General features: G+C 44.2%; 1 protein-coding gene across 4 annotated transcripts in view; it reads right to left on the bottom strand.

The window, feature by feature from the left end:
• ZBTB16 (zinc finger and BTB domain containing 16) overlaps positions 1 to 26,388 on the bottom strand; it is a 371,412-nt gene that overhangs the window by 139,895 nt on the left and 205,129 nt on the right. For 3 of the 4 annotated variants that reach the window (XM_033917282.1, XM_033917281.1, XM_033917280.1), the window contains exon 4: positions 5,608 to 5,694. In XM_033917282.1, the coding sequence (XP_033773173.1) occupies positions 5,608 to 5,694 (87 nt within the window). The remainder of the gene's footprint in view (positions 1 to 5,607; positions 5,695 to 26,388) is intronic. The other variant, XM_033917283.1, reaches the window with a different exon arrangement.

Here is a 26,388-nt window from a genome sequence, read left to right as displayed (position 1 = left end):
AGAGTCGGTCTCCTGAGGCAGGCCAGAGTGGCCGACCTTTGCTGTTTTTCTTGTCGTTCTGTTTTTGGGAAGGTAGTATTCTCCTGTTTCATTGTGGTAAATGAAACCCCCCACTCTCCCCCCCCCAAATCTTTGCATTTTATTCTGCTCATTTTCATTTGCCAATGATATGAAATAAAGTCGCCAGAGACGAGCGACTAAAATGGTTAAGAGGCTGGAGGAGTTGCCATACAGTGAGCAGAGAAACTGGGCCTCTTATCCCTTGAAAAGAGGAAACTGAGAGGGGACATGATCGAAACATTTAAGATAATAAAGGGAATAGATTTAGTAGATAAAGACAAGTCGTTCACCCTCTCCAAGGTAGAGAGAACGAGAGGGCACTCTCTAAAGTTAAAAGGGGATAGATTCCGTACAAACGTAAGGAAGTTCTTCTTCACCCACAGAGTGGTAGAGAACTGGAACGCTCTTCCGGAGGCTGTTATAGGGGAAAACACCCTCCAGGGATTCAAGACAAAGTTAGGCAAGTTCCTGCTGACCAGAACGTACAAAGGTAAGGCTAGTCTCAGTTAGGGCACTGGTCTTCGACCTAAGGGCCGCCGCGTGAATGGACTACTGGGCACGATGGACCACTGGTCTGACCCAGCAGCGGCAATTCTTATGTTCTTATGTACCATTTCCCAAATAGTTTCAAATGAATGCACATCCTCGTGTTATCCTTTCCTGGGAGCAGCGTCTGCTCCCCAGGATGCTACAGAGGTAATGTTCACAAGCTGTGAATCGCAATCCCTGAGAGGCAGAGTTGGGAGCATAGGTTTCCCAGGTATACAATGGTGAAGGTGATTTGTATCTGTTTACCTTGAAAAGCAATCAGGTACTCTAAATATTTTCCTATCAGTTCCTGTAGGCTCACAATCTAACTATGTTACCTGGGCCAATGGAGTGACTTGTCCAGGGTCACAAGGTGTAGTACTGGGATTGAATTCACAACCTCAGGGTGCTGAGGCAGCAGCAGCAGCAGTGGCGTAGTAAAGGGAGAGCGAGGGTGGGGTTTAGTCCATCCTGAGTGCAGGCACCCCATCCTCCTCTCTGCCCCCATTCCTCCCCCCCCTGCCGTGCGTGTGTACTACTTCCCTTCCCCCATACCTCTGTAACATTCCTGGTGCGAGCAACCCCCAATCTGCTGTCCTGCCGGCATCGGCTCTTCCTCTGACATCACTTCCTGGATCCACATCTAGGAAGTGACATCAGAGGAAGAGCCTATGCTGGTGTAACAGCAGCTTGGGGCTTGCTGCTCACACCAGGAATGTTACAAGGGTACAGGAAGGGAAGCGGTACCCTGCAGGAGGGGGCAGGGAAGGAGTGTTTGGAGGTGGGGGAGGAGGCGCCTCTCACCCTCACTACGCCACTGAGCAGCAGTAACTACCAGGTCACTCCTCCAACGGTGACACTCACCGACCAGATTCAGAGCCGTGCATACTAGATTTCTGAGAGACATCACTGCGTTGCTCTCCTATTAAAAGAGAATCACCTGAGATGCCCTATGCAGCAAGTTTCAAGCAAATCTTCTCAAGCTGGAAGAAAAATATTAAGAAACTTAATTCAACGCTCAACCTTTTGGACCGGCCTTTTGACAATTTGAACAACGACATTATTCAAGAGTGTCACACAACCCTTTTCCACAGTGCTACTACGAAGCATTCTGCAGACACAAAAAACTGCCCGAGGCCAAGAGGCACCTTCTATGGGGGGTGGAGAAAACACAGGCTCACTTGGTCTCTGCTTCAAATGATGAGCATCTGTTCTTTCCAAGCAGCCCTCTCTCTAACACGGTGGCAAGTCAAATGCGCGCAAGACAAAAGCGCGCGGACAACTGCGCGAAGACAACTGAGCGTAAGACAATTGCGCGAAATGACACTTAAGCGCAAGACAACTTAGCTCAGGACAATTGCACGCTGCGAACTACAACACATGCGCGCAAGCGCAGGAAATTTTAACACAATCACGCGCAAGTGCATTTTTATCACTATGGTTCCCTAGCCTCTTTGCGCTGAGAATATGAGTCACGTGAATGACTTGCGCGCTATTGTCTTACGCTCTAAAGTCCTGCAAACTATTGTCTTGCATGCTATTGCTTTGCGCTATAAAGACTTGCGCGCACCTGACCGCGCGCAAATGACTATGAACCAACACACACAGCATTCAACCACACAATCAGTTGAGCAGCAAAAGCCTCCTGAACAGAGCAAATGGTCAATGAGAACAGGGGTGAAAGACACCCATCTCTAGCACCAGCATCACCGATACATGCAAGTGAGATAAGTCATCGCACCCTGGAGTTTATAGTCAAGACAAGAGAAAAGCAAGTATTGCCACACAAACTATAACAATTTTATTCTTGAGACCAACTGTGGGATCCCCCCCCAACCTCCTTAAGTAAGCAGGTTTTGCACAACATCCCTCAGCAGCTGGACTCGGTGTGCACCTGTAGAATAGGTTGTCACTCCTAGTCAACTTGGGTTGCACAGAAGAGAAATTATAAATTGTAGAGTAAGGCTTATGGCATTGTAGCCCCAACACGGGTTCAGATTCATCTATAAGCCCAAAAGGAAAAAGAGGGAACAGCAGGGCTAATTAAATCAGGATAGGACATCATTCGGTACAGAAGCAGGGAAATGTGCTCTCACCCTCCCCTCCCTACCAGAGCAACACAAGATGAGAATTTACAGCAATATTGTATGACACTGCCAATGAGGTACAACATGTCTTAATACAATCAGACAGACAAATCTGGTAACTGTAACAATGACTCTCTTTTAACTTAATTTTACAAGATTTATCACAGAATTGTGTGTGGCTTAATGCATTGTTATTACTCAGCTCATCTCTCTTTCATGCGCGCGCGCGCACCCACACACTTTTCTGGAAGTTCCCACCTGCATTTCTTGCTAGCTTTGACTACACAAATGACAGCAACTATGTCTAGGGGACACTCGATGAAGTTACAGGGAAATACTTTTAAAACCAATAGGAGGAAATATTTTTTCACTCAGAGAGTCAAGCTCTGGAACGCATCGCCATAGGTTGTGGTAAGAGCGGATAGCGTAGCTGGTTTTAAGAAAGGTTTGGACAAGTTCCTGGAGGAAAAGTCCATAGTCTATTATCTGTTATTGAGAAAGATAGGGGGAAGCCACTGCTTGCCCTGGACTGGTAGTATGGAATATTGCTACTCCTTGGGTTTTGGCCACCGTGAGAATGGGCTACTGGGCTTGATGATCAATTGGTCTGACCCAGTAAGGCTGTTCTTATGTTCTTAATTCTGCACAATTCCACAATTTGCACAGAATTTGGCTCTGCAGCACTTCCAGCAGAAGGGAGGCAGTGTCAACTACAAAGCTGGACCATTCTTGCATCTGCCCAGGCAGGAATGAAATAGGATCAGTATCTGGCTATTTGGTAGGAAGAAGAGTAGATATTATGGTATTGCCCAAAGTTAGGTTTTAGTTAGGTACCATTGACTCATGCTAGAGTCCTAGCAACTTGATGAATTACAGATCTACAAAGAGATACATTTTTTTTTTTGCTAGTCAGGTAAACTCCTCCAGTGTCATCCCCATGGTTGTTTTCAACATGTCCAGCCATCTGATTGCTTTACCCAACAGGATACCTCAGTTAAGGGTCCATGTTATCTTAACTGCTGCTTTCAGCAGATGCTCACCTCCCACTCCTTTGGCATACTTTCTGTTGCTGGCAGGGATCCCTAAGCACAACAGCTAAAGACCTCCTTCTCCTTTGGCAGCCAGAACTCTTCCAAGCTCCCCCCCCTCCCCACGCACACAAACTCATGCTTGAAACATATGTGACCCGCTGACAGCAACAGTGGCTCAGGGATATTGCCATGGACTACTACTTGGAACAGCTCTGGCTGCCTAAGGGGGTGGAGGTCTTCAGATGGCAGGATTTGGGGATTCCCACCAACTCAGGTATTTATATTTTAATAGAGAGTGGAAGCAGAAGCAGGGGCAGGGAAAAGCAAGTGGAGAGAATTTTGGGCCAGTCATCTTGGGTTCAGGCCCAACTGAAATTGGACTATGCCACTATTATCACCACAATTTGCAGTGTTACAGGACACTGGGGCCCTGTAATCTTGGTATTTCAGCAACTGCATAGTGGTCCTGTCAATCAAGTCAACACTCCACCCTAAGATTTGATGTGGCAGAAATGGTTGCATTATGGTCTGGCTTCAAGGCAGCTGAATGTCTCTGTCCCTGAGCCAAAGCATGGTGAGTGGGGGCCAAACGAATGCTAGGAAGTTCTTCTTTACCCAACGTGTGGTGGACACCTGGAATGCGCTTCCAGAGGACGTTATAGGGCAGTGAACGGTACTAGGGTTTAAGAAAGGATTGGACAATTTCCTGCTGGAAAAGGGGATAGAGGGGTATAGATAAAGGATTACTGCACAGGTCCTGGACCTGGTGGGCCGCCGCGTGAGCGGACTGCTGGGCGCGATGGACCTCAGGTCTGACCCAGCGGAGGCATTTCTTATGTTCTTATGGTTCATGCTCACCACTGCACAAATGACAGCATAACTACTGCAACAACACAGCTCACGGTTCAGCTGTCTGTCACTGTTTTGGCCAGCTCTTAAAGGGGCAGTACATCCTTCCAAAAGTAAATAAATTAAAAAAAGAAAAATATACATTGAATTGTGGCTCACAGGTGCTGGAAGTGCCTTGTTATAAGGGAAGAGGGAGTGCAGGGGGGTCTTGATGAAAGAAAAGTGGGAGAAAGTGAAGGGGGATCAGGGGAGGTGAGCACAAGGAAGACCTACTCTCACAGAGCGGTCGGAGAATTGTAAGATTTTATATATTTTTGTGTACATCTGAATAGTAGTTATTCTCTGTATAGGATTTTAAATGACTTATAGCTTAATAGTGATTTATATTGTGTTATTTTAAGATATTTAAAATATGCAGAATTTTAACTTCTCCGTTACAAAGAACAGAAAGTGTCCTAAAACCCTTAATCCTTCCTAGTGATCTTTGGGAGGCAAGACTGTATCTCTCAGAAACTTTTTTGCCTACCATCTCTCCCAGATTCAAGAGAAAATTCAAGTCAGTATTCAAAACCACAATCAGCAGGTTTTTGTAAATGCCAAACGCAGTGTTTAAATTTATATTCAGCGCTGCTATTTATGGAAATAGTAGTTCACAATTTACATATATAGCAGTGAGTGCCACCATTTTGCAGGTAGCCAGGAACATTAAGCTGCTACCCATATAAATTTAGGACAGCCTTGTACTGAATATTGCCAGCTACCTATAGACTTAAGTGGCATTCCCAGCTCAGTAAACACAAGTTGTTGGGGGAGGGAGCTAGGGAAGTACTGAAATTATCTTCTTGATTCCCATATTATCATACTCTGGCTGACGACATGCTAGGTAAAAGTTTTAGACAGGATTTGGCAAGCCTCCCTGTTCAACGAGTGGTGAAACAAAATCCCTACCACTGTCACAGCTCTGCCAGTGTCCGAATCTCATAGTGTTCCAACCTTCCACTATTTGTTTGCGCCAGTGTTAAAAAGTCTCACTGTGGAAGAAACCAACATACCAGAATGGGTCTGCCTGTGGGCATCCAAGGCGTCCTCCTTGGAGAACTGTGAGCCACACTGCTCGCAGACGAACGGTTTCGCACCTGCTGGGGAAAAAGGAAAGAGGGTACAGTCATTATCTAGGCACTAAACCTACCACCTAGAAAATCACCCTACTCAAAAGGGTATAAAGCTGCTCCAGAGGCAAGAACAACAAAACCAGCTTAAGGGGCAAACCAGTGAGGCGTGGACGAAGGGCAAAAAATCTTAACGAGTGTAGAAAACCTGACTCGGACTCGGAGCTCACTCTTTCACAGTGACGAGGGCATATTGTGTTGTTCCTTCTGGGGATTAGGATGACAATGGAGACTAGCTGACTGGGTGAGGGCTATGAATGAGGCTGTGAACACTTAGTACAGAAATATGAGGGGACATAATTTGAAGAATCTGACAGATTTGGGAAGAAGATAAGAAGCAGTTGAAAAGCACAGAGCTATGGGGTAGGTGAGAGACAAAAGAAGGGGATGGGTTTTTTGAAGGGGGTTAGGGAGGGTAGAACTGGATTTAGTGAGGAGAAGAGTGATAGGGAAGGAGCTGGTAAGGCTGGGGAGGTAGAGGGAAGTAGATGAGATTGAGCAAGAGATAGATACAGAAGGAGGAAAGGGGGGGGACTAGAAAGTGGATGAAAGAAAGGGAAATAGGAGGCTGAGGAAGAAATGAGATCTAGCTGGGGGAATGGGAAGACTAAGGAAATAAAGTAGGAAATGGAAAGGTAAAAAGAGGCAGGAGGAATTAAATCTAATTATAGTTAGGTAAAAAAGGCAGATGTGAGAAATGAAGAAAAAAAATAAACAGAAGGATCCATGCCACACAGAGATATGATGAATGGGGAGGAAGGGAAGCCAGGAGAGCGAAGAAAAAGAAAATGGAAAAGGATTTAGGAGAACACCAAGAGGAAGCGTAAAGAGATCCAGAGCCAACCAAACTAGAAAAATGTATTTATTTATTGTGTTTATATTATATACCACTTATAACCTAAGTGGTTTACATTCAGGTACTCAAGCATTTTCCCCTGTCTGTTCTGGTGGGCTCATACTCTATCTAATGTACCTGGGGCAATGGGGGGATTAAATGACTTGCCCAGGGTCACAAGAAGCAGTGTGGGATTTGAACCCACAACCACAGCCAACTATGTGCTGTTTAGCCTCTGAGGAGCCATTCCCAGATGCTTAATAGTGCTGAATATCAGGGCCCTAAAGTATAAGAAGCAGACTTATACTTTACAAAGTTAGAGATGTTAGGGCTGGCCTGCAGTGCAATGGGAGGTATATACAGCGCCATTACTACGGAACATGATTATCAAGGGAGAGAGGAGGAGATGTTGATGGAAAGGGAAAAGAAGCTAACTTTTGATCAGACGACAGTTGTAAAGCTGACTCAGTTAAGCACGTGGCTGCCCCTGTCACCCCTGCTTATGGCTAGTCCTGGGGATACTCAGCATTCAATCCAGCCACAGAGCTCAGTAGGAATCTGTAGCAGTCTGGCTCATTTTCTTCACAATTGAAGGTATACCGATGTTCTAGAACAGGGGTGTCTAACCTCAGTCCTCGAGAGCCACAATCCAGTCGGGTTTTCAGGATTTCTTCATGAGATTAATTTGCATGAACTGCCTCCATTATACGAAAATAGATCTCACGCATATTCATTGTAGAAATCCTGAAAACCTGACCGAGTGAGGGCCGAAGTTAGACATCCCAGGTCTAGAATGCTTGCAAGTGTTCGCTTTTCAATTTTAGTTCTTGGACTCGGTGCAGGTATAATGCAACAGGTTTCTAAATGTGAACTTCCCGGGTTTGGCGTTAATTCACAGGGTGTTTATCAGTGCAAGGGGGGGTCTGTGTGGCTGTTTCTGAAATAACTCCAGGATTTTAATAGAGAATCATTATTGGGGTTTTATTTTTTTTTAGCTTGAACTGTAAAGAGAAACATTCTACTTCGCCTCTTTGAAAAAGCTTACGAGTTATTCATTCATATGGCACATTCACAGGCTAATTATACTTTATCGGACCAATACTCAAAGGCAATTACACAGTTGCAGGTGAATGCATAATTAACTTATCTATGTATTTACAAAATATATGGCTAATAATTGGTCACTGGCTTTGCTAAATGAGCAGATATTATTCATACATTTGTGAGATATGTTAGGAGTGAGGGCAATCCAGAAAATTATCATCCGGATAGCAGCAATATTCAGCCATTATCCAGATATGGAGTTTAGGGCCACTGAATAGCAGTGTTAAATTAAACAGATGGCACTGTGCAGTCATCACACTAGCCATGTATTATTTTATTTATTTGGAATTTATTAACCACCTTTTCATTAAGTGATTTACCCCAAATGAAAAGTAATTAGGTGCTCTTAATTAATTTTCCCTGTCCTGGCAGACTCACAATCTAACAGTGGCACCTGGGGCAATGGAGGGTTATGTGACTTGCCCAAAGTCATAGAAAGCAGGCTGGGATCCAACTTACAACCTCAGGGTGCTGAGGCAGCAGCTCTAACCACTAGGCCACTCCTCCACTCTGTTAGCACTATTATTTAAATGCAGGGTACGCAAAATAAACAGATTAAGATAAAAAGGTGGTGCCAGCACTAAACTTAAGCCAGTGACTGCACCAGCAGAAAATGTACTCCTACCGTGTTTCCCTGAAAATAAGACCTACCCCGAAAATAAGCCCTAGTCACCGGTAACAGCAGCAGCACTCTCCCCCCCCCCCCCCTCCCATGACCCATCTTCTCTCTCCCATCCGAACCATGAGACTGAAATAAATACCTTATAACAAACCAGCAGCATCAGCAGCAATCTAGACAGGCTGCTTTGCGGTCTTCTATCACCCAGCCGTTCCTCTGCCGCATCACTGATGATGTCATCAGCAACGCAGCAGAAGAGCGGCCCAGGCCACGAAGCAGCCTGTCTAGATTGCTGCTGAAGCTGTCGATTTGTTATAAGGTATTTATTTCGGTCTTGCGGTTCGGATGGGAGGGAAAGATGGGTTGGGGGGAGGGGGAGGTGGGTGCGCCGTGGCGGCGGGGAGGGATAGAAAGATGCTACACGGGGGGATGGGAGGAATAGAGGGATAGAAGCTGCAAGGGTTCTGCTGTACAAGGGATGGGAGAGAGGGGAGGAAAAATGCTGCACATGTGGGGGAGAGAAAGAAAATTGGAAGAATTGGGGTAGAGGAGAGGTAGGGAGAGATGATCATTGTACATGAAAAAAAATAAGACATCCCCGAAAATAAGACCTAGTGCCTTTTTTGGGCCCCAAATTAATACAAAACAGTGTCTTATTTTTGGTGAAACACGGTATTTGCACAGGTCATATACAAGATTAGCACCACAATATGGAAGTGGGGGGAGAGAGGTACAATAACCTAGGCGTTCCCGTACTGTGTAAGACCAGGGGGTCCATCTAATCTAGTATCCTGTTTCCAACAGTGAGTCGGTCCACATTACCAAGCACCTGGCAGGATCCCCAAAAGTGGCAAGAACCCAGACTACTTAAGCCCAGGAATAAGAAACGTCTTTCCCCAGGTTTTGGGGCTTTCCCTCCAGCAATTGTCCAAACCTTTTTCTTTAAACACAGTTACATTAGCTGCTTCACCACTTACTCTGGCAAAGAGTTCCAGGGTTTAACTATACGCTGAGTAAAATAAGCACTCTTGGGAGTACCACTTCATTCAGAATTTTATAGACCATTATCTATTTCCTCTAAAGCTTAGCCTTTCCTCATAGGAGTCATTTAATCCCCTTAGTCATTTTGGTTACCCTGCTTTGTACCTTATTGAGATGAAGCAGCCAGAATTGCACACCATATGCAAAGTGCGATCTCACCATGGACGTACACAGTGGTGTAGAGAGGGTGAGGGACAACCAGGGCTGTTGCACCCCTCCTCACCCACTTCTATGCACCCCCCTCCCTGCTGCGTGCGCACCTGCCTCTTTAATTTTCCCAGCGCGAGCAGCATTACGAACTTGCTGTCCGTGTCGTATCGACTCTCCCTTTGACGTCCAGGGTGAGGGACCCAGAAGTGACCTCAGAGACAGCCGACACAAATGCGGGCAGCAAGTTCATGATACTTCTCACACCGGGGGGCAGTCGGGAAGGAGCAGGGGGGCAGAGAAGAGGACAGGAGCTGGCGCCCCTACCAAGATGGCAACCAGGGCAGAATGCCCACCCCTTTTTACGATGCCTCTGGACGTGCAAAGCATTAATATATTCTCCGTTTTATTCTCATAATTTCTGTTTGCTTTTTTGACCGTCACCACACAAAACACCTTGAACTGGCCTTGAAGAACTGGCATCAAAGAAACCAAGGCTTGAAAGGCGAGTCCAACTTATATTCTATCTCTGCTTCCCACTGACTTGTTTGGGTCATTCACTGGAAGTCCCTGCTCCAACACTCTCTCCCCTCTGTGTATTTCTAGGGTTGAAGACAACAGATCTTGTGTGATTTCAGGCTTCTTATATTTTCATGCTATCAATGTAGGGGCATGGACAGACAGACAAGGGTAAAAACAGAAAAAAAACAACCCATGCAAGGATATGAGCATTTCAATACAGTCCAAGCTGTGACTTGCACAGGTCGTTATAATACTTACAGAGGTACCAACTGTAAAAAGAGCTGTACAACTTGATATGAAACCGTGTTTTAGTGTGGAAATATCTGCATCAGGAGTCACACAGTCCACATATAAATCGAGGACAGACAAGGGGGCCATCAAAGAGTTGTAAAGTACAAGGGACACCAATTCCATCAAAAAGAGATGGAGGACATTTGCAAATCCATAAATTTCTTTGGGACCGACAGTGATACTAATGTGGTATAAGAGCAGATGATGAAAGAAAGACAAACCACACACAGTTTGCCTGGTTGTTCCTATTCACACAGCTAAGGATTTAATCCCAGCTGCCAGGCATAGAAGCTTGACTTCCTCAAGGACAATTGCTCCTACTCCAAGTCAGATTATGCTTTACTCACAATCTTACTGCTGTGTAGATGAGCCTTCAAGATCCCAGCCCCTAATCTCCATCATGCCCCTTTTTACCATCACAGAGCTACTGAAGCTTGTCAGTTCACAGTTCAGTTTTATTTAATATATCTCAAATAAATAATTATCTAAGTGGCTTACAAACCAAAATACATTTGAAATAGAAAAAAGGGAGGGGGAGAATCAAAAATGGGCATAATTTCTAATTATCAAGTGAGAGATGAAACAAAGCTTACCAAAGAGGGAAAGAATACAGTAGGCAGCATGGGTAGTGGGAAGATAAGAGAAAAAACAGCGAGGGGTAAAATGTGCTGCAATGGGGAAACGCAAAGGCAAACAGGCAGTTGTCATTACTTAGGTTCAAGTAGAAATGCTTTAGAGAAGAAGTAGTTTTTAAAGGATTGTCTTAAACTTTAAAAATGAAAGTTCTGTGCACAGATGGAGTGGAGTGTTGTTCCAGAGGTTAGGGGAAACAACTGAAAAGGATGAATGTTCTGGCTGAGGGTGAGTATATTTGAAGGTAGGTAGCCACTACTAGGAGATGCTTCTGGCAAGAATGCAGTGCGTGGTTTGGGGAACAAGGGATAAGATGTTTGAGTAGGAAAAGGGGGAGGCCAGAGTGACTAGGCATCAAAATGGCAGATGATGTTTAACCCTTTCAGGACCATAAGGATCGTAGGCCAATTTTTGTGGTTTTGACGACATTTTTATGGTAAAAAGGGCTTGCAGATGCCAAAAAATTGATTTTTTGTGTGAAATATCATTATTTTTTTTAAAAAAAATCACACTTCTGGCTTATGGACAGTGTGGCAAGTGAATCTTCTCGTCAATCTGGCAACGACGCTAATGAATGAATGTTGGAACCAGTTTGTTTACATAAAGGCAGTATCATATGGAATCCGTACATATCAAATTTAGAACTGTAGACTATCCCAATCAAAATTTATAGGATTTTAAAGTTATGGGACAAATATGTCCCTTGGTCCTGAAAGGGTTAATGTGAGCAAGTGCAAAGTGATGCTTGTGAGAAAGAGGAACCCCCTAACTACAGCTGTGTGATGAACACTAAGCTAAGGTTTTCAATGTATCCTCAGAGATGACACCTAGATCCTTTTCCTGGGCTGTGACTCCTAACGTGGAACCCAGCTTAGGGTTACCATATGGCTCCAGATAAAGGAGAAACTTATACTCATGTATCCAATAATAACCACTTAATACTAATATACTTTGTATCACACTGAGGCCTCAGATTCGGAGCATACGCGAAGTCCTATCACGGACTAGACGATCAGCGTATTCCAGGCTCCACACTCCAGTCATAGGCCTCTTAGCTGCACTAGTCTAACAACTTCTATTTTATCAAAAAAATCTTTAATACTTTTTATCTTTTTTTCTTTACTTATTTTCAAAACAGCACTATTTTTCTAATTAAAAAAATTTTCCTCTAGGTACATCCTAAAATATTCATACTCGGTGTATCTTCAAGTGCAATGCAAAGCATCCTAATTTTTAGCAGGCAGACAGATCACTTATCTTAAATGGAGACTTGAATGTTAAAGCCTTAGCCTTCATTTATCTAAGCCGACGCGGCCAGCGTTTCGTGGAAATCAATTACACTCCACTGCGTCAGGGCCACTAGCCACAGGCATTAAGGCATAGCGTGCTTTTAGACCTGTCAGTTTACTCAAACAAAGATTTTTTTGATAAAATAGAAGTTGTTAGATTAGTGCAGCTAAGAGGCCTATGACTGGAGTGTGGAGCCTGGAATACGCTGATCGTCTAGTCCGTGATAGGACTTCGCGTATGCTCCGAATCTGAGGCCTCAGTGTGATACAAAGTATATTAGTATTAAGTGGTTATTATTGGATACATGAGTATAAGTTTCTGCTAAGTACCACTGGGGGTTGGTTATTTAGTCCAGATAAAGGAGGACAGATTGAGGCATTGCTTTCAATGGAAGTTAAACCTGGATGTCTCAATCCATCCTCCTTTTTTCTGGAGCCCTATGCAGGGTTCCACGTTAGGAGTCACTGCCCAGGAAAAGGATCTAGCTGTCATCTTTGAGAATATATTGAAACTCTCAGCTCAGTGTGCAGCAGCGGCTAAGGAAGCAAATAGAATGCTAGGAATTATCAGGAAAGGAATGGAAAACAAAGATGTCTAAATGCTCCAAAACCACCGACAAATCCCTTCTGGAGCAGTATTGAATGCCATCACAGAAACATTCTAAATCTGTACTGTAACATCACTACAGATGTTCTTTATGGAAAACCATCACAGAAACACTCAAACTCAGTTTTGTACATAAGAACATAAGATTTGCCACTGCTGGGTCAGACCAGTGGTCCATCGTGCCCAGCAGTCCGTTCACGCGGTGGCCCTTAGGTCAAAGACCAGTGCCCTATTTGAGTCTTGCCTTACCTATGTATGTTCTGTTCCAGCAGGAACTTGTCCAACCTTTTCTTGAATCCCTGAAGGGTGCTCTCCCCTATAACATCCTCTGGAAGAGCTCATGTATTGTAACATCATTACAGAAGCTCATGTACTTTAGTTAGATTGTGAGCCTTCGGGACAGTAAGGGAATTTTTCAAGTACCTTTCTTATTTCTAATCTTAATGTATATTTTCTGTAAACCGCTTAGAACCTAACGGATGTAGCGGTATATAAGAAATAAATTACATTACATTACATTACATTACATGTAAACCTTTTTGAATTGACTTCCCAGTTGTTAGTAGCGGTATATAGAAGCTTTCAATAAACAATAATGCCCTTGTATTGCTCCACGGCACAGCCTCATCTCGAATACTCTGCAATTTTGGCTGCTGCATCTCAAAACAGCCTGTAGTGTTGTGGCAAAAACCTAATAATGACCAGAGGAGGGTAGGTATTGGGAGGGTAATATTTGACCATGTTTGGCATAAGCAAAGGTCAATGCACCTGAATGAGTTGAAAGTAGTAAGCATACTTCCATGTCCTTCTTAGCAAAACAGCTCCAGATAAGGTCAAAACTGCAATGGTGAGATTAAAAATAAGAAAAGATTTTGAGGTCCAGTTTTATGGAATTCTCTTCCACCGAGGATCAAAGGAAAGAAATTGTTATTACGATGTAAAAAAAAAAATCCTTTTAAAAGCCCATTTATTTTATGAAATTTATGGCAGTGTTTTACTAGATTAATGGAATTTTATTTTATCACTAGTTTTTTAGCCCGTTACATTAATGGGTGCTAGACTTAGGCATTTCTTTCTTTAACTCTGCCTCCTGTCTGTCTGTCTTTTTTTCTTTCTTTCTCTCTGTCCCCTGTCTGTCTTCCCTTCTCCCTTACTTTTACCTCCCTCATGTCCAGCAGCACCCCTTTCCTGCTCCCCCTGTCCAGCAGTAGCCCTTCTCCGTTCCTTTGACCCCTTCCCTGCTCCCCCTGTCCAGCAGTAGTCCTTCCCCGTTCCTTTGACCCCCTTCCCTGCTCCCCCTGTCCAGTAGTAGCCCTTCTCTGTTCCTTTTACCCCTTCCCTGCTCCCCCTATCCAGCAGTAGCCCTTCTTCATTCCTTTTATCTCCCCCCTGTTCAGTAGTACCCCTTCTCCCTTACCTGCACACTATCCAGCATCCGCTAGGCTGGGCAGCCGCGGGGCTTTTACTAGGCCGGCCCGCTTCGCATTATTGAAGTGGGCCGGCCTAGCAAATGTCCCGCGGCTGCTGCCGCTACTGGTCCAGGGATGAGAAGGAGAGACGTCGTCAGAAGTCAGCCGGCGTCGGAGATCGGGGAAGAAACGTTGCTGGGGAAACGGCCACACGCGTCACATACCGCCGAAGGCTCCTACTGCGCATGCGGCGACACGGAGTCACGGATCAAGGATCACGGCCGCACTGTGCGCTAAGGGTTTTATTATAGTGGATTATCTTGTAAGGGGTGTGGATGAATTGTGTGACAGTTTTAATTTTTTTTTCTTATTGGTGATTTTTGGTGGGACTTCTATCTGATTTTATGGAGGCCTTTTAAATACTTTTTTTTTTCCAGTGTTTATTATTATTGTAAACCTCTTTTATTTACTGTATTGTAAGATAGTGGAATATGAAATAACGAAAACCTGTAACATATAACACTTGCAAGTGACGATGATGCAAACTTTTCATGGAGATTTTAAATCAAGTGCTTGTCACAGCAAAGCTTTTTTCATATTCTAAAATTAAAAAAAAAATATATAGATACATGCATACATGCCTCACTCACATCTGGATGGAGCAGTTGAGTGCTGCTTGAGCAAAGTGAGTTGCCTCCTTACAAGGTTCTCACTCCCGAGAGTTAATAGTGTAATATTAAGCACAGGTCAGGAGCAATGATCCTCTGAACTTGACACAATGAAGGAATGTGATGCATCATCTGCTACTAATGGAACACATCCATGCTCAGCAGGGCGTTAAGAACCTATTTGGGTTGAAGAACTTTGAGAAAACTTGGGAACCTTTTCGGAATATGCCCTACTGTGCATGTAGTTTGATACTGAATTATTAAAAAGGGTCGAGGGGGAGGAAGGGGTGTGGTGGGAACTAGAGGGAAGGATGGCATTTGATTAGAGGAGGTTCCTGTTGAGTCAATGAAACCTAGAGACCTAGCAGGACTGAGGAATTAAAGGGGTGGGGGGGGGGGGGAAGGGGAGGAAGGCTAAGGGGAAGTAATAAAGTGCATGGGTTTTTTTTTTTTTATTGGGATTGATATGCTGTTGGAATTTAAGCTGTACTCCTATGTTGAGCCTGTTGAGTTGCATGAAAAGCAGCAAATTAAAAAAAAAAAAAAAAAAGCACAGGTCAATATTATGCAAATCGCTCAGGTACTAGTGAGGGAATGGAGGGGAAGATTCTTAAAGCTTTAACATGGTTTCAGCTGGTTTAATATTCATGTATTTTAGCAGCAGAAATTATCAAAACAGCTTACCGTGGTCTTTTCCGAGCTTCTTAGCAGTCACTGACTCTGCCTTGCAAATGTATTACAACAAGGTCATTAATATGTAAACAAGCACGCCAGGCGATTCTCTATTATCATCAAGTGATTACCTAACCTCACTGGCCTACATTCGCGAACAAAATTTTCCGGCAGGTCTGAGCTGTCCTAGCTTGACTTCCTGGTCAACGCCTGAGCGTTGATTGGCTCAGGTCTTGACCGGAAAGTAAGGCTTGACAGCTCAAACCTGCCAGAAAATGTTTCTGCCGTCAAGCAAACCCCCCTCCCCTCCCCCCAGCAGCAGGAGGGGTGCCCACCCCCTCCCGTCGCTGCCATTAATCATTCCCCCTCAACACCCCCAACAGTGGGAGAGAGAAGAGAGTCTTGGAGATGCCTCATGTATGCTCTTGCCCAAGAGATCACTTCTATGGCTACCGCCATTGACCCCCCAGGACCTGCAAATAACGCCACTCCATGGGAGTTGGACTTTTCACCTAACTCCCCTGCCTATGGCCGGTGGATTACAAAGAAATGTATACAGGTACTAGATTCTCAGTATGAGTCGAGCTACACTAATAACATGTATTGTACAAACTTGTATATAACTGTACAAATTGCAACCTGTTAACTATATATTATGTATGTTAACTTGTAACCCGTTCTGAGTTCATTGAGGGAAAATGGGATTAAAAAAACTAATTAAATAAATAAATAGAAGTCCAAAATCTGCTTCTAGAGCTTCAATCTGCATGGTTCTGGAAGAAAGACCTGACCTATCAAACAAAATTCCCAGGTACTCCAGGTGCTCAGTTGGCTCCAGCCGGCTTTTCTTGAAGTTGATCCATCCCAAGTCCTGGAGGAATTGTACCACTCTTGAAACTGTCAGTTCGCATCCCTCCTTGGACGAGGCTCTGATTAGCCAATCATCCAAATATGGGTGCACCTTTGATTTTGTAACTTTCTTGAACAGCTTCTAGGACCCATCAGTCTGTGTCTATCTAAGCCCAAACTGACCAAAAGGCTGAAGAGCGGCCTTCTATCGAGAGGGGTGGGGAGGGGGGAGGCTTGGCCCTGTCCTGGCATCATTGTGCTTTCTTGGAGGTTGGGGAGGGATGAGAGCCAGAGGCTTGCTGTCTCTTACCCCCGCTGAATCTCTGCCATGACCCCTGAAAGAACTTCTGTGTTGGCTTGGCTTTCTGAATAAAGACGGAATCTTTGAGAGCCCCAAAAATTCCCATGTCCCATACCCCAAGTCTGATGTCTGGCAAGGCCTTAGGGCAATGGTCAGTAATGCTGGCCAACAGGTCATCCAGACCCTTGCCAAATAGTATTCTGCCCTTGAAGAGGAAGCCTGCTCAGAGTGGCTTTAGAGGTTGAATCTCCTGTCCAATGTCTAATCCAGAGCATCCGCTGGGCAGAGATACCTCGTAGTACAGGCTGACACCTTGCTTATAATTCTGATGATATCATACAGAGCATCCACTATATAATCCACCCCAGACAGGAACATTTGGGAATATTCATTGTCCTCTGATGCCAGGACTCGAGACAAACAGGTATTGCAAGCATGTGCAACAAAGGAAGCTACAGCTGCTACCTTAAACCCAAAGCTTCAAATTGCCGCTTGAAAACCAAGTCCACTTTTCAGTCCTAAGTATCCTTTAACATCACACCTCCTTCACTAGGCAAGGAGGGATAAATGGAGAAGAACTCTGCCTCACAGGTTCGCTGGACGAACTTGGTCTTCAAGCTGCCAGTTGGACTGAGGTTGGACTGAGCCTCAACTCCCAGAAAACCTCATGCTACGAAAGGGTGAAGACCATGCAGTCAGCCTGGGTAAGCTTGGAAAGAGCCAAACAGCCTGCGCCCAAGCTCCTGATAAATCAGGGATGCGAGCAGCTAAAGGGGATGGCCTCTGAGCTAAAAAAAAATATGAAAGCAGGCTGGCTAGCTATATGTCCCCAATGGCTGATCCTGCTAGCAGCAGACTTCCACAGCGCAAAACTGTATCTTCTCCCAGGCAGAGGTCCCAACAAGTGGGAACCTCTGGGCACCAAACCTCCAACCGAACACTTAGAAAAAAATAATAAAACTGCAGAGCAGAAACACTATGGAGCAACTTACTTGCAGAAAAAAAATGAGGGGGCAGGAGCAGCTCCATGGGAAGGAGGCAGAGTTCAAAAGATGATTGACAGCATTCTGCAAGCAACTTGTGGGTTCAGATGCAAAACTCTAGTGTTCAGGACCATTAGACACATAGCACCAGAATTTAATTTATATTTTTATAACCCGCACTGTCAGACATAAAGGGGCCCATAATAAAAAAAAAAAAAAACTTAGATGTCCAAAAAGCATCCTAAATCAGCACTTGACTGTCCTAATCACCAGGACGTCCAAGTGCCGATAATCAAAATCATTTTCTGTACGTCTAGCAAGGTGCTCTAGCTTCTGTATGTTCAGAGCACGAGATGGGCGTGGTGGAGGCAGACTTTGGGCAGTCTCAAGGGTGGGTTACACTTGGACATCTTGAAGATAATCAAATGTTTTGCAAGATATCCTGGATGGAACTTATACGTTTGGAACTAGACCTGTTTTAGAAGGGTCTAAGTGCCACAAAGGTGCCCAAACTGACCAGATGACCACTACACACTTCAAGGTAAGACACCTTCACACTCCCTCAGTGCTCATTGACCCTCTTCCACCACACATCTGGTATGGGAAAGCCTAGTAGAGCTGCACAGATGTGACTTAAGTAGCCTGGTGGGTGGACTAATGAACCATAGAGAGGATAACCCAGGCCCATAAGCCACTCTAACCACTACATTTATGGTGGAAAATGTTAGCCCTTTAAACCCTGCTCTACTGCCATATAGGTGCCACCTGCATCCATAAGGGCTTTTGGGGATGTAGACAGGAGGGTATAGTGGGTTTTGGGAGGCTCACCATAACCTATAATGGAGTTCTGGTGAGATATTTATCTGGCACCCTTTTTGTGAAGTTCACCGCAGTGCCCTCTAAGGTGCCCCACTGCTCTGTAGCCATACCTGGGTGGCCACCAGTCCACTACAGAACTGGCCCCTCCCACGTCCAAATGGTCTTGTTCTGGGCGTTTCGGTCTTGGGCAAAATTTGGTCAAAAATGTGGTATAAAGATAGATGTCTTTATGGTCTGGGCATCCCAATGGCCTGGACATCCAGATAGAAGATTCCCCCCCCCCCCCCCACAAAAAAAAAAAATTATAGACGAATCGTGGTTTGCCTTTCGAAAATAGGCATTTTCTTACTGCTGACTTTGGACGTCTAGCGCCATAGGTCCAAATCGGACTTGGAGGTATGTTTTGGAAAATGCCCCTCCAAGGCTGTATAGGGCAGCGAATAAATAAAATTAACTTAAAAAGTTACAATATGCATCACATTACAACCCTCCCCCACATTCTGTGCTGTGAGGTTTACAAATTTGGAAAGCACCCCCAGGCAGCAAACTAACAGAAACAGGAAGCAGCAAAAAAATGTAAAACAAGGTTTCGAGACTCACCAAGTCACCTATTGACTGCTGAAGATGGAATCCAAATATGTATCTACCCATTACAGTGCACCTCTAATCTCCTAAACACTCAAAGTTCAACATTCACTTGGGCCCCAAAAAGAAAAAGATCTAGCCCGCAAGAACTACTAACCGAAAATGAATTTTCTTTCACCAAAACCTGAAAAAAAAAAAAAAAAAAGAAACTCATAATACAGTCTGTGGCTAATAAATGCAGACTAAACAAATTCACAAGTGCTGCTGAAAAACTATTCACAGGACAAAGTGGGGCAGCATGTCATCTGTGGCAGAGAAGAGACCTTGGCACGTAGCCAAGTGCAGACGGGCTCCCATGCCTTTAAAATGTCTCAGTCCCTGCTGGCAGAGGCAGAAATATTTGTCAGCACTGAAATTAAAAAGTGATAAATTTTCTCCCCAAGCTTTGATCGATAATAGAGGTCTCATCTGTTAATCAATAGGACAGGCCTGCCTGTTTACTGTGCATATGCCGTTTGTGACTGCCCTCAGTGCGATGTCAAGTTTCCATTCAAAACAATTCAAGTGTGCATAAACCACACATGGTCCCTCCCCAAAGTGCATTAAGGTGACATCACTGGGCCACTAATGTAGACAGGGACAGGCCGGGCAGAGGGCCTTGCCGCTCTCAGCCATGCATAATGGAAATCTTTTATTTATACAAGGTTCATGCGTTCCCATTGTCAAATGTTAGCATTGAACACATGAAACGGGGCCAAGCAGAGCTGTTCCTTTCCAAGGCGAGATGAGTGAGGGAAAAAGTGATAGGCGAGACAAGCATGGTGAAACTCTTGCTCCCCCCACCCCACACACAAAATACATAGCCCATCTTCCCATCCCAGGCACGGCATGCATGACTGCAGCTTAAATCAGGAGTCTCATGCTACATTTTTTTCCCAAAAAATCATAGCAGGAATAACTATCAATTTCTTGGCCTTTTAAGGATAAGGAACGAGATGTCCATTTAACCTGAGCTGTAAGGTGAAAGCCTAACATTCAGAGGGGGGAAAAGGGGAGAGCACAGCAAAAATACGACAAACCCCTTGCAACAGAGAACATCTGATTGAAGAACATGGTCTCAAGCTCTCAGCAAAACACAATGGAGGCTTGGGAATTTTAAGGAGCTAAAAAAAAAAAAAAAAAAAGTACAAAGGGTCACGTTCCGAAGGACTTGCAGCTGTTTCAATGCACCACAAAGGGGAAGAAAAAAAAAAAAATCCTCTTACAGTGAACAAAACTCCAGTCACAGTGAAAAGGGTCTTCCCCCTTCACCCAATCCCCAGGTCCAAGGAGGAAAGAAGTCAATTGTTAGAGAAAAGCACTACCAGCTACAGCAACGGAAGGCATGCAGGAGCTCTTCCCAGACCTATCTAGTGCCTATTTAAGCACGCTGGAGTGCAGATGGGATAACAATCTTCAAATCAGTCGCATGTCCAGTCCATCAATTAGGGAGTCTGAGCCCAAAGTGGGGAAGCCCAAAATTCAACTCCACCCCACCCTGCTCTCCATGCCCCCTAAATACCTGACTTGGCAGGGATCCCCAATTCCCCTACAGCAGAAGAGTTGCTCCAGTGGCAACCTGACAGTTGGCAACACTCTAAAGGCTGCCATCACACCACGCTTCCTCCAGCGACAATGTAGAAAGACTGAATATGAATAGGGGTTGGTGCAGCGGCAGCCCAGTGCCAGGCCACTGCTGGAGGATCTGTTCCAGTGGCGAGGCTTGAGACCTCCACCAGCTATAGCAGCAGACAGTGCTACAATTTGGGGGGTCCTGAAAACAAATTAGAGGGCCTAGGCCACCCTAGGACTATACCACTGCTTCAAGTGCACCTCTACTCATTGACAAGCCAACAATGAATGTGGCAGTTGAAGGAATTTCCAGGCCGCTACTGACCCAGTTGGTCAGTCACTTCTTCCCATTTTCTCTTTGCTATGCTTCCCCCAGCAAAGCAATCCCACTTTTCCCCCTCTACCCTATATCCTGAAAGCTGATTTCAGTACCTGTTGCTCCTCTCAGTGGCAATATCTCCAAAAGGGTTCGTTTTGTACACACCACAACTGTAATGAAGCTCCTTTTTATGCCCTACTGAAGCAGAGGTTCTTAAACATTTCACAAGTGCATTCAGCAAAAAAAGCTATAGAAAACTATGAAAAACATGGAGATATTTTATTCAAGTCCATTCATGGAACTCACATGGGGCCGAAAAAGGCAACACCTCTGCCATCACCCCCAACAGTTGCACAAGTATGGTATTCATTTAAATTATCACAAGTGCCCGTTCAAAGGGACCGTCTTCAAATGCTACGGTGCCACCTCTAGGTCGACTATGCAGGGGCTACACGCTGCTGTTCCACACAGGCTTGTGTCTACTAGGAGAAACAAAATTCACAAACAGGAGCAGGCAGTTTATGGAGCTCAGTGTATCTGTCACTATCATCTGACATGGCCTAAAGAGCCCTGCCCAATCAACTCATCAATTACAGATGGAAAGCAAAGATGCATGAAATAATTACTATTTGCATTTATATGGCATTTTTCATCCACAAAGGCACCTAATGCGCTCGTCTCATCACAATCCAGCCCTTAAAAAAGAGAGAAAAAAAAAAGCAAACACACACACACACATGCAGCCACTTCAGATGCAAAGTCCTGCCGAGCCTATGAGGTTGGGTGATGGCGTCTGAATTTTTAGGGGGAGGGGCAGGTAAAGGATGAGTTGGGGGGGGGGCAGGCTGACCCTCCCTGAAATAAAAGCAACAGCTTCACTACAGTGTATGAAGAGCCAGAACCAGTATTATAATCTATTGTCCTTGAAGGCAGTCGGGGCCAGTGTTAAACATGCTAGGGGCCCGGAGTAGAAATTGGTAGGAGGGGATCTCAAAGCCCAGCAGCAAACTATCTCCCTTATTCTGGAATAGATTGGGGGGGGGAGGGGCTGCAACACAGCACCCTTGGGCAACTCTCCCCCACCCCCCACAACTGGTCCTGAAGGCAGGAGGAGGAGAGAGAGAGGGTCTTATTCCCACCCTGCACCCCCTAAGACCTGTGCTATTAATGTAGAATCACTCAAAGCCATCTGTACAATTATAGCTACAAACAAACAACAGAGAAGAAGGGGGGAGGGGACCACATTGTGAGCATCTAATGGCTGGTTATAAAAATTCCTTGAGATTTTAAAATAAACATCTTGAGTGTTTGGAGGAGATATGCATGTTTGGTTATATAAGGAAGTACAGAGTGTACCAAAACAGCCTTGCCAGAAAAAGCCCAGGCCGTCAGAACAATGAGTGCAGACACGACACATTCTTCTAGCAGCTCGAGCTGTGGCTTTATTTACTGTACTTATCAGTCCTGGAACAGTACACAGCCTGCCTGTTTCAAAGGCCAGGACGATGTGTTCCTTTGCTCAACTATATGTGTACTCCAAGCAGGAAATATTTTTTATTACATTTTTTTTTTAAATCAACAAAACAAAATTCTGATCAGAGGCCAAAATTCCAGTAATGTACGTATGCTCAGAGACTTGGGGTAAAAAAAACCAAAAAAAACACACAAAACCAACACAACACAAAACCCAACCATTCACAATTAAAAAAAATAAAAAAAAAAGAAGTCAAACACAGTGATTGAATATGTAAATAGTTCAAGGTTAATTTTACTGTGTGACTCAACTAGGAAAATGTCATCCAACATCTGAGCTCATTAAAGTGGACTTCAGGGAAGAAACATTAAAAAAAGAAAAAAAAAATCACCATCAAGGATGTGTGTTAATGAAAAGATTATTAGAGACATGTTAAGTGAAAGCTAAAAACCACCATCATGGCAAGCACTGCCTGGCATTTAGAGAGAAAACCAAGCTGTCTATTAAGATATACCACTAAAATGTAAATAGAAATTTGGGGGGTGCATCTGTGTGAGTATTTTTTGCATATCATTCTATACAGGTTTCTACAGTGATGTAGTGTGTGTGTGGGGGGGGGGGAAGGAGGGGGGTAGAGAAGTGGAGACATGGTGTACTGCCAAATTTCCACCAGATTATATAATGTCTTGTGACTCATAGTGCATCGTCATCTTTCAGATGAATCTAGTGTTACAGATCTCATCTAAGAGGCTTTTCAGGAGAGGATTTTCCACAAGGCCACATGACTAGACTTCAGAACATTTCCAGACCTTGCTCTCTCTGAGAATGAAACTCCAATACTCCATGCCTGCATCCTGACATAATTTAGGTTCATAGATTTCAATGGCATTGCCCTTCATTTTTAGGGCTGGCGCAGCCACATCTCCATTCGTCTGCTAAAAGTATATCAGCATCCCTTGATCATTTGAAGTCTACACCATGTTGACCACAGCACCATGTTTCCTCCTCTTAGGCATAAAAGGACTCCCTTTCTTTGGACAGCGGGTTGACTTTTCTGCCTCCTCTCAGCCTCAGGAACGAAGTCACTCTTTCTTCAAAACAGATGGGACCAAGTCTATTTGGCAGGCTAGACTTGCTTTCAAAAGTTTGTGAAGGGACATATTAGACCAGTGCAGGAAGAGGACACAAGTGGAGCAGCAAACAGATATGGACATAACAACATTAGAACAAACCAAACTGAGTCAAACAGACAGGCCAAACTATGTGATGATCTTACAGTGGCCAAACAGGTTGAAAAGGTGACGGCGAAAACTAGAAGGATGCTAGGGTGCATAGGGAGAGGTATGACCAGTAGGAAAAAGGAAGTATTGATGCCCCTGTATAAGACTTTGGTGAGACCTCATTTAGAATATTGTGTACAATTCTGGAGGCCACACCTTCAAAAAGATATAAAAAGAATGGAGTCGGTCCAGAGGAAGGCTACTAAAATGGTGCGTGGTCTTTGTCATAAGGTGAATGAGGACAGACTTAAATATCTCAATATGTATACTTTAGAGGAAAGGCAGGAGAGGGGAGACATGATAGAGATGTTTATTAATGCCTATGTGGCATAAATGCGCATGAGTCGAATCTCTTTCATTTGAAAGGAAGCTCTGGAATGAGAGGGCATAGGATGAAGTTAAGAGGTGATAGGCTCAGGAGTAATATAAGGAAATACCTTTTTTAAAGAAAGGGTGGTAGATGCGTGGAACAGTCTTCCGGTAAGAGGTGGTAGAGACAGAGACTGTGTCTGATTTCAAGAAAGCCTGTGATAGGCACGAGGGATCTCTTAGAGAGAGGAAGAGATAATGGTTACTGCGGATGGGCAGACTGGATGGGCCATTTGGCCTTTATCTGCCATCATGTTTCTACAAGTACCTGGCAGAATCCCAAAGATTAGTGATTCCATGCCTCTGACCTCAGGGATTAAGTAGTAGCTTTCCCCATGTCTATTTTAACAGCAGATTATGGACTTTTCCTCTAGAACTTGTCCAAACCTTTTTTAAAACCCAGATATGCTGTTACCACATCCTTGGGCAACAAGTCCCAGAGCTTAATTATTCGGAGAGTAAAAAAATATTTCTCCTATTTGTTTTAGAAGTATTACTATGCATCTTCATGGAGTGACCGCTCATCTTTCTTGTTGAAAGAGCAAACAATGATTCTCAAATGTCCCATAGAACTGATTAAAGTAAGGTATCCCTTGTAACCCAAACTTCTGACATCGATTTTATTTTCAATTAGAATAATTAAAAAGATAATGGCTACAAGCAGTTTTTCTGACTGTTCCTGTTCACCTGGGATTAAAGCTCAGAACACACTGGCACATTTATAAACTATACAAACCATACGATAAACGCTGTGTGCAGACTACCACCATGGAAATATTTGCTCGGCTGACAATTTTTTCCAACTTCAACACCTTCTATCACTTTTATATTCTAGATCTAAAAGCATTGGCCCTGTCTATAGGAGCCAGCTCTCTGGGTGCTTGAGCACCTCCAATGTTGAGCGAATTAATTGATCTGTGTCCAGGGAGGGATAATTTCCATTGGATTTAGCACCCCTCAATCATTTTGCCCCTGTGGACCTGCCCCTTCACTAGATAAGATCAAAACAAGGACACGGGCAACTTTTCTCCATTCATACCTCCCGTCTTTGGGAGTGTGGGTAGTGCCTATTCCTCACATTGATGCACATAAATGTGTTTAATTATCGGGACAATAAAAAGGCACACCTGTATTTGAAAGTAGTGGAAAAAAAATTAGGGATATGAAGTGTTCATTTGGCCATTTTTCCTTATTTTCAGATTTATTTATTTTTTTGCTTCATTTTGCATAGTAAACACCATGATTTAATTGCAGGTTAACATGCATTTTTTTAGGGCAGACTTACAAACCGGATGTGCACTGATGAATTCACATTCCCTCCCTCCCCCCCCCCTAAAAATAATAATTTCTGATAAGCATGCTGGTCTGAAGTACAATCCACGGTATTTAGTATAGAAGACACCTCTGTGTGTGAGCATCAAACGACAGCTAATAATTAACCAAGGACATAAGCCTCATTCAGCTTCAGCCGGGCTAACACCCCACGAGGGAGAGGCCTCCAGTCATTTACAGAGCAAATGGGGAGTCATTTACTGCCGTATTGCACAAGGTCAAATAGTAAACATTGCAAAACCCTAGCACAACTTCCTCTGGCAGAACAGAACGCCTTGTGAATTCAGACGTTTCCTGCATAGACTTGGTAAAAGTAGTTTTGGGTCACTACTTTGGGGGTTCAATATTCGAGAGGTCCACACAGATGGCAAGGTTTGTGGGTTCATCCTCTATTTTTGCAGGTTAGCTTCTCATTTTAAAATATGCACACAGATTTAGAAATCTTATTTGAGGGCATATTTTCTCGCCCTCGTGCCCTCTGTTTCCAGAATGGCTCGTTTTTACCTCATTAGTGAACATAGGTGGTTAGATAAGCAGCTTTTTTTTGGGGGGGGGATACAATTTTCACCATGCTGAATCAAGCTTTATTCCTCAGATGGAGCTGCCAAATTTCCCATGTACAGAAGGGAGGCTTCTTGGTACATCAACTCAGCAATGTACCAAAATTCTCCTTCCTAGAACTGGGTAATCTGGAATATAGCCCAGTTCTTGGTTTGCACAGAGCAATGGGGAAAATTCTAGAAAAAACCATGTTAGGAAGTGGCAGACTTGTGGCTTATGCCAGTTACCTGCATTCTTGTCCAGCAAGACGAGCAGGTAGAGACCTAGTCACTCAGTTTTACGTCCCCTGTAAACAGTACTGTGTGACAGATTGCCAAGTCTCCTCCATTCAATGAAAGACTTCT

Source organism: Geotrypetes seraphini, chromosome 13 (genome assembly GCF_902459505.1).
Source record: "Geotrypetes seraphini chromosome 13, aGeoSer1.1, whole genome shotgun sequence".
In the NCBI taxonomy this organism is placed as follows: Eukaryota; Metazoa; Chordata; class Amphibia; order Gymnophiona; family Dermophiidae; genus Geotrypetes; species Geotrypetes seraphini.
The sequence above is the reverse complement of the archived record's forward strand: the minus strand, read 5'-3'. Positions and strand labels throughout refer to the sequence as shown.